Source organism: Lactuca saligna, chromosome 2 (assembly GCF_052625555.1).
Source record: "Lactuca saligna cultivar CGN05327 chromosome 2, ASM5262555v1, whole genome shotgun sequence".
In the NCBI taxonomy this organism is placed as follows: Eukaryota; Viridiplantae; Streptophyta; class Magnoliopsida; order Asterales; family Asteraceae; genus Lactuca; species Lactuca saligna.
In genome coordinates, this window is record NC_136418.1 from 136,316,439 (window position 1) to 136,325,131 (window position 8,693).

Consider the following 8,693-nt stretch of genomic DNA (forward strand, 5'->3'; position numbering starts at 1 on the left):
ACTTAAACGAACATATATGAACAAACTTAGACGAACATAAATAAACAACCATGAACGAGTTCGATCGTCTCGTCAGAGACGGAGACGGTGTGTGATAAAGTAAACCCTAACTAGACAGACACGAAGTTGTTTGAAAATAGAACGAGTGAACAATGATTTGGGAGAGACTCATTCACTTAATCAATATTAGACAATTAGTAGCTTTCCTCTTTTAGCTTTGTTTTCACTCTATCTATCTATCTATTTATCTATATATATATATATATATATATATATATATATATATATATATATATATATATATATATATATATATATATATATATATATATATATAGGTAAAATCAAATAATCATAAACAAACGTAAACATAAAAGAACATAAATGAACGAACGTAAGTGAACGATCGAGAACATTGCTCATATTCTTTCGTGTAACTAAACGAACCATATATCTTGTTCATGTTCATTTGTTTATTGAATAAACGAACATAAACCAACTTCCCACCGAATGATTCACAAACTATTCGCTGAAAGTTCTGTTCGTTTACAGACCTAAAGCTAGTAATTCATCTTTTTTTTTTTTTAGTTTTAGTGTATGAACAAAATATGGTACAAGTAAGAACCGTACGTCACTTTTAAATTAAGGCAACTGCTATGAATGACTAAAATATAGAATACACGCAGCGATCAATACATTTAAGACTAACTACTAACTGTTATGATCTGGCCAATTGTTGCTAGCTAGCTAATAAAAGCACAATCATTGATATATATAGTTGAACAACTCCGGTGGTGTTTACTGAACTTTTTGCGCCGAAACCTTACACCAATATTTCATTTTCCTTCACTTCTGCCATAACTTTAGTAAACTGTTGCATGTGAAGCAGGCCCAATGTAGCCCGTGCAATTTTATCAAGTTGGTCCAATCAGTTCCATAGCTACGTCCCATTAAGTACCTTTCATCCTTTTATATCTGGAATTCCTATAATAAAAAATAAAACAACGTTTAATTAACCATTCCTGTTGGATCTCCAAGTACCTAAATTAACCACCAATAACATGGTCCAAGAACTCACCAAACACTTGTAGCTCTTGTTGCATCTAAATGATTTTTGAAGGACCAGCTTATATCAGAGTCTGAATTCATAGGCCATGTAATTGGAAGCATCAACTTCCTATTCACAATTTCAAAACAATAAGTTACGCTTTTAAAACAAAAATTCATCTAAACCCAACCATATATTAAGATCGAAGTCCATACAAACAACAAAATGCAATTCAAACATACCCATCAACGTGCTTTTCCATGCAGCGGTTCATCATATTGACAGTATAATTACCATATACCTTTTCCACTAATATCTTTGCCAGTTGTTCAATCTTGGTGGCTGGCAAAACATCCCAAATCTTTATCACCTGAATGCAAAGTGAATTTTCTACTACAAAATCTACAGCCCAAATCAAACACAAGTCTTGTGTTACATTGTAAGATTCCAGATTATGCATACATGTTCCTGGTATGTTCACTTTATGGTTCCCATCTTTTTGCCAACCACTCAAAAGTTGAACTAGAAGAGTAACCACTTCCTTACAAATAGAGTCCCTGAATCCCGCAATTGTCTCCAAGAACTTGTCATTAAACCTTACCTAACATAAGCCAAGAAAACATCTTTACTAAGTTTGAGAACAATTCGTGAAAATGAGCAAACCACAAAAGTGTATTATTGGTAATAATAGTATCAAGCATCCAAAATACCTGCCATTTTACCCCATTAAAAAGAAATGAATCCTTATTGAATAAGTTATTAAACTGACGAAGCTCAACTAAAGCAAACATGGCAGCTTGAGCCAAGTTTTTGTCTTCACTAGCATTGTAAAAACGACCACGGTCTTTAGCATTAACAACTATATACTTCCAAATAGAGCCACTATTCATCAAAGTCGATCCATTTCCCAAAATCCACAAGCAATATCTGTATATAGAACAAATGGGATAAACAAAAAGGCCATTCAACAATAACAAAAAAGAACAAACAAAGTCGAATATTGAACAAGATCAGTTAATTTGCTTGTTACCTAGCTCTAGTTAATGCCACATTTGTTCTTCGATGATCTGAAAGAAAACCAACAGACCCTCTACCATTACATCTCACTGTGGATATAATAATTACATCCTCCTCACTCCCTTGAAAGCCATCAACAGATCGGACATTCACAGAGAAGTAATCTTCAGAATCCATATACTTATTGCCAAGTTTATCCAGTATTGCATTTACCTGAGCCTTATATGGTGATATGCAACCAACGCTTACCCTTTGTTTTCTTGAAACAGATTCTTTGATGATAGCGATAAAAGTTCAATCATTAACTATGAATGAGAGAGAGAGAGAGAAGGAAAAGATAGAAAGTATAGTAGTACCTTTATAGAGATTTGAAATGATTTCAGCCACAATAGCCGCTTCCATGATATTTCTCATGCTATGACTCTTATCAAACTCCTCTCTACCAGAACTTACATTTATAAAAGAGTACGACCCATATATACTTCCTTGGAGAAAACGCTTCCCATAACCATTGCTCTTGACATTCACACCATCGAAGATTTGTTTGTCATAGAATTCCCTATTTGGGAACTGGCTTATGGATGGATGCATCCTGTATTGAACATTAAGAAGGTGCTTCTTATGCCCTAGGGATACAAGCCTCTCAAATAAGCTCCTTCCGAATCCAGCCTCCTCACTAATCTATAAACACAATGCAAAAACTTATTAAAAGGTTAATTAGCACACACTAACACATAAATATACATAACATATAACAATGTTGAACCTTGCTTTGAACTGTGGCTGGGAGTTGTCTTTCATCCCCAACTAGAATAACATGTTTAAGACCTCGAAGCTGCAAAGGTATAAGAGATTCACATTCCTTTAGCTGAGCAGCCTCATCAATGACAAGAAACTCCAAAGGTTTTGTCCCATAACTCAAGTTGATGGAGCTCGATGCTGTGGAAAATACCAAACAGGCATTCGCCAAACAAAATTTTTTAATTTTATAATCTTTCTCAAATTTTGGAAAACACAGTGTGCTTCGAAGGTATACGAGTATCTCAAGGCATGACATTATACAGCGATCTAAACTAACAATTACTCCTGTGCTTGAATCGTATAATCGATTCAAGTCTTCACAAATAACTGTTTGTGTCATTAGTTCTTCAAGAACTTTAAGAGAATGAACAAGCACATTCATTTGTTTAGCTGCCTCAGCTGAAATGACAGATGTTGGCATATGCATGTACAAGCTTTCAATACAAGATATAAGACGATTTCCATAGAAGCTGAACTCCTTCACCACAAACTGCTGAAAAGGCATAACATGTTGCTTCTCTGTTGAGCATAAGTGGTACTTCTCTTGAGGATCCTCAAGGAAACTAATCATCCACTCACTGATATCTTTCCATTCTCTCAAACTATCAGCAAGAATCTTGACACGGAATTCTAAGAATACGTTTGAAAGGTCTTTACAATCGTCTATCTTCATTCTTTCTCCACCAAATAAAACTATATCTCCTAAACCATAAGTACCATATAGCAATGAATCCTTCACCAAGCTCAAAACTCTTTTGGTAACTCCTACAACTGCAATATTCGTAGGAGCACAAGTCAGGGTTCTGCATTTCATCCTCAGCAACATAAATAATAACCAACCAATAGTATTTGTCTTTCCAGTCCCTGGAGGTCCCCATATTAACCTTAATGTTTTTTGGTGACTGCATTCTCTTGTAGCAATGCAGCTCAAAACAGCAGCTTCTTGAGAACTATTAAGCTGAAATGATTTGAGAGCTTCCCTCATCTTTTCTAAATTCATGTCTCTAGTTGTATCAACTGAACATTCAGCACAATTTACTTCAACCTGTTAGAAATAGTGATCAAGTGTTCAAGTTTCCAAAGAGAATCATAATTTTGTTTGACATATGAAAGATGTATGTTAATCTTACAGAATAGTCAACTCGGAGCACAGATTCAATCATCTTCAGTGTATCACCTTTTAGGTTTGCATGAAGGGCTTGCGAAATACCAATATATGTTGTCAAACTTGTAAGGTGAACAGCAAAATGTTTTACATCGTTCCCACTATAAGTATCTTCATCCTCTTGTTGATTGATTGGCTTTGATGACAAAACCAAAAGTTGACATTCTGATTTCTTCATAAGGATACAGTCTTGCACAAAAGCAATGAGGAAAGACTTGTTTGGCTTCTTCAGATCATCAACAGATTTTGGCCTTACATCAGTCAAAGTAATGAGATCTCCAACCACAGGTACATAAGATCCTTGATGCCTCTTAAGCATAATGGTGTATAATAAACCTTTGGACTTTTTCACACTAACAATCTCAGCAGTAGGAGAACGGTTGACTTCTAGTATCTTTGATAGCAAGTCCGCATGTATTTCTTCAAGAAGCGGATAGAAGAAAGACTTGGTATAGTCAGAGACAGATGAAAATGTCTTGGGAATCTCTGTTACCTGTTAAAATAGTGAATGTTCCAGTGGTGGCAAAAGTATAGAAACAATAACAAAAACAGTTTTGAGGTGGTTTTAGATCGAATAATCTGTAACATTCAATAGTTGGGTTAATTATTAATGCATAAAAATAATTACACTATTTACAGTTTTACATATTATCTCCTTTTATCCATTTAATGTAACAAACTATCAACATTTACCAATTGTATACTACATATAAAATCTAACCATGTTATGTTGTTTGGCTACCAGAATCTTTCTCAGTTCTTAATCACTCATCTTTAGATCTTAGTTGGAGAAATTAAAAGTATGGCCTTACACCGAAAGAGAGTTTAGCTAGTGGCCATATTATTCAAGTATAATAACTTAGCATTTTTATAACACATCTAGATATGATGAATATAAGTGTCAGATTAAAAATATGTTTCATGGATTATTGCTTGTAAACATGTAAAAAAAATGCCCTAAATGGTCTATATTTAATAACAAGTGGAACTCACCTTTCCATTGTACAGATTTCTGTTAAGAACGTCAGCCAGAGACCAAGAAAACACCACATCAATCAATTCTTGACCCTTATATATGTCCCTCACCATAATCCTTAATTGGAACTTATTTGTTCCTCTTAGATTCTTTAAAAAATAATAATAATAACTAGTAATAATACACAAGCACGTAAAAAGTTGAGTGACTGAGAGAATATTTGAAATCAAGGTCGTTTAACACTTTGGCTTGTTGAAGGTCATCACTAGCCCAATAGAATCATGTTATTGTCTAGAAGAAGTTAGCATGTTCTAGAATGATCTGGAAGATTCTAGAACATTATGGAATACTATGGGGAAGTGTTGAAGATGTCGGAAGATTCTAGAATACTCTAGAACGAGATGGAAGACCCTGGAAGGCTATGGAACATTCTAGAACACTATGGAAGACATAAGAATGTCTATACTTATCTAGGACATTATAGAACATTCTAGAAACATATAAAAGCTTGTAACAGATATAGAATATGGTAGATAGTTCTAGAATAGCCATGAATGTATGTAGATCTAGAAACTTCCTATAAGGAGGTGGAAACACCTATAAATAGGTGTGGAGCTCATTTGCTCCAAATAATCCAACATCTAAGTATCCAAAAAAAAAGCCTCAAAGAAAGAAAAGTGTCTAGTAGTCTCTCAAAGTGTAAAGTTCTTCTTAAGTGTCTTAATAAAAGTCTTGTTGTTTCCCACACTAAGAGTCCTGTTCAACAATCTGGTATCAGAGCAAGGTTTCTTGATAGTGAGAACGAGTGATTCTCGTTGTATCGTGAGTAGTTTGTGACTCTGCAAGTTTAGTTTCGAAACTAGCTTGTTTGGTATTACCGAGGTACTGCCAACACGATGGGTGATCTCCAAGTCGTCGGAGGAATCAAGAAACTCAACAACAACAACTACAAAACGTGGGAAACATGTATGAAGTCCTACTTACAAGGACAAGATCTATGGGAGGTCGTTGGTGGAAGCGAAACTACGCCACCAGAGGAAGACGTTAATGGTGCTTTGCGCAAATGGAAAATCAAAGCAGGCAAAGCAATGTTTGCCTTGAAGACCACAATCGAAGAAGAGATGCTGGAGCATATTCGGGATGAGAACACCCCGAAAGAAGCTTGGGACACGTTTGTGATGCTTTTCTCAAAGAAGAATGATACGAGACTACAACTTTTAGAGAACGAGCTATTATCAATCTCACAACGTGACATGACGATTACTCAATATTTCCACAAGGTCAAGTCGATATGTCGGGAGATTACTGAACTAGATCCGCAATCCGTCATTGCAGAAGCTCGAATGAAGAGGATCATTATCCATGGACTAAGGCCGGAATATAGAAGCTTTGTTACTGCTGTACAAGGATGGCCCGTTCAACCATCACTTGTAGCGTTTGAAAATTTGTTGGCCAGCCAAGAAGCTATGGCTAAGCAAATGGGAGGCATCACGCTGAAGAGTGAAGAAGAAGCACTTTACACAAGTAAAAGTTGGAGGAATTTCAAGCCACCTTCTAAAGAAGGATACAAAAATGCTAACAAAGGGAAGAGTCAGCCAAGAACCTCACAACCATGGAGATCTCAAAAGACCGACAATAAGAGTTCTCGGGGGAGGAGGTTCGAAGGCAACTGCAACAATTGTGGAAAGTGGGGCCACATGTACAAGGATTGTTGGTCAAAGAAAAAGTCTGTGGAAAGCAATATAGTAACTTCCAAAAAGGAAGTAGAGGATGAATGGGATGCTGAGGCACTATGTGTTATAGAAGAGAATAAGACTAAAAGAGGAAGGCTAATGTTCGTGGATGCTAGGGTAAATGGAGGATACACCAAGGCTTTCGTAGATACAGGTGCATCCCATAATTTCCTTGCTAAAGATGAAGCTAAAAAGTTGGGCATCAAATACACCAAAAATCCAGGCCGGTTGAAAGTCATCAACTCTTTATCCAAGCCTATCATTGGTGCTGCATATGGAGTACCTCTTAAGATAGCAGAATGGGAAGGCACCATAGACTTGACAGTGGTGCATATGGATGACTATCGTATGGTATTGGGAATGGATTTCCTAGACAACGTACGACCCTGGTCATTTGAGAGAGATGATACCATGCGTATCACTAAGGGTTCAATAATTCACATTGTACCCTTGAAGAGAAATAGGATTGGATCCCAAATCCTATCAACTATGCAACTCGACAAAGGTCTCAAGAAGAGTGAGGCAAAGTTTATGACAGCCTTGAAGGAGGAAATTGTTCCCTCAAAGATGGACATTCCGAAGGAGAAGAAGAACATAATGTCACTAGGGTTACATAAAAACTCGCATCTTAGACGAAAAGTGGAACATGTGATGGAGAAACCTGATAAGGCGAATAAGAAGAAAAACACATTAATTCGTAAGAGCAAAGTAAAATCTCTAAACCAAGCAACATCTAAACGAGATGATCAGATCAATAAGGGATCACGTCATAACATGTTAATATTACAGGAATTTTCCAGGGCTTGTAAAAGGGACACCCCACATGCTTACAAGTTCTCCAACGGGAGGCATAAGAAACTATATAAGAGAGTTCAACGGGGTCACAGACAATATTATGGTGCAACAAAAGGCAACCACGAATGTCGTTGTCAACTATGGAAACAATATACGAAGCGACGACTGCAACAACTAAGGAAAAACAAAACATGTGGAAGAGAAAAAGTTCTCAAGGAAGAAGTCAATATGAAACATATCAAAACTAATGACCAAGTAGCAAATAGAGTTCAGAAAGGGTTAAGTACTGACAAATATGAGGGCTTTAATTATCAGCTCAACATGGTACAACGAATAGGGGCTAGTGCTGAGGGGGAGTGTTGAAGGTCATCACTAGCCCAATAGAATCATGTTATTGTCTAGAAGAAGTTAGCATGTTCTAGAATGATCTGGAAGATTCTAGAACATTATGGAATACTATGGGGAAGTGTTGAAGATGTCGGAAGATTCTAGAATACTCTAGAACGAGATGGAAGACCCTGGAAGGCTATGGAACATTCTAGAACACTATGGAAGACATAAGAATGTCTATACTTATCTAGGACATTATAGAACATTCTAGAAACATATAAAAGCTTGTAACAGATATAGAATATGGTAGATAGTTCTAGAATAGCCATGAATGTATGTAGATCTAGAAACTTCCTATAAGGAGGTGGAAACACCTATAAATAGGTGTGGAGCTCATTTGCTCCAAATAATCCAACATCTAAGTATCCAAAAAAAAAGCCTCAAAGAAAGAAAAGTGTCTAGTAGTCTCTCAAAGTGTAAAGTTCTTCTTAAGTGTCTTAATAAAAGTCTTGTTGTTTCCCACACTAAGAGTCCTGTTCAACATGGCTGTGAAGTAATTATCATCAGAGTGTGAGGACTTCTTATACAGGAACAAGAATTGAGAAGAGAAACCAAGAAACAAGTTGATACTAGCTGATCAGTTTAATGAGAAATCCGATTATACCTCAGACGACCACGGTTCTTGGTGCTAAGAAATACACATAAAGAAGAAGATTGAATATATATATACTGAGTAATGAAAAAGCTACAGATTTTTTACATTGAATTCTTGTAGTCTGTGTTGATCGAAAGAAATTGAACTTTAGAGAAGGAAATGAAAGGTCAAGG

The 8,693-nt window shown here is 36.2% G+C and overlaps 1 protein-coding gene across 1 annotated transcript; it reads right to left on the reverse strand.

Moving 5' to 3' along the window:
- Window positions 1–950: 950 nt before the first annotated feature.
- LOC145030129 (putative ATP-dependent helicase C29A10.10c) lies at window positions 951–5,135 on the reverse strand. The gene is made up of 9 exons (XM_078978545.1): window positions 5,025–5,135; window positions 3,997–4,524; window positions 2,832–3,911; window positions 2,422–2,746; window positions 2,079–2,337; window positions 1,759–1,975; window positions 1,299–1,649; window positions 1,079–1,173; window positions 951–984 (listed from the first exon to the last, which is right to left on the reverse strand). Exons 1-9 carry the CDS (start codon window positions 5,118–5,120, stop codon window positions 951–953), a joined length of 2,985 nt encoding a protein of 994 aa, XP_078834671.1. The 5' UTR covers window positions 5,121–5,135.
- Window positions 5,136–8,693: the final 3,558 nt, after the last annotated feature.

Coding starts and splice junctions, on each gene's coding strand:
- LOC145030129 (XM_078978545.1), bottom strand. CDS start 5,120: ATGGTGAGGGACATATATAAGGGTCAAGAATTGATTGATGTGGTGTTT. Junction 2,747..2,831: donor CAGCCACAGTTCAAAGCAAG/GTTCAACATTGT, acceptor TTGTGTTTATAG/ATTAGTGAGGAGGCTGGATT. Junction 1,174..1,298: donor ACCGCTGCATGGAAAAGCAC/GTTGATGGGTAT, acceptor GTGAATAGGAAG/TTGATGCTTCCAATTACATG.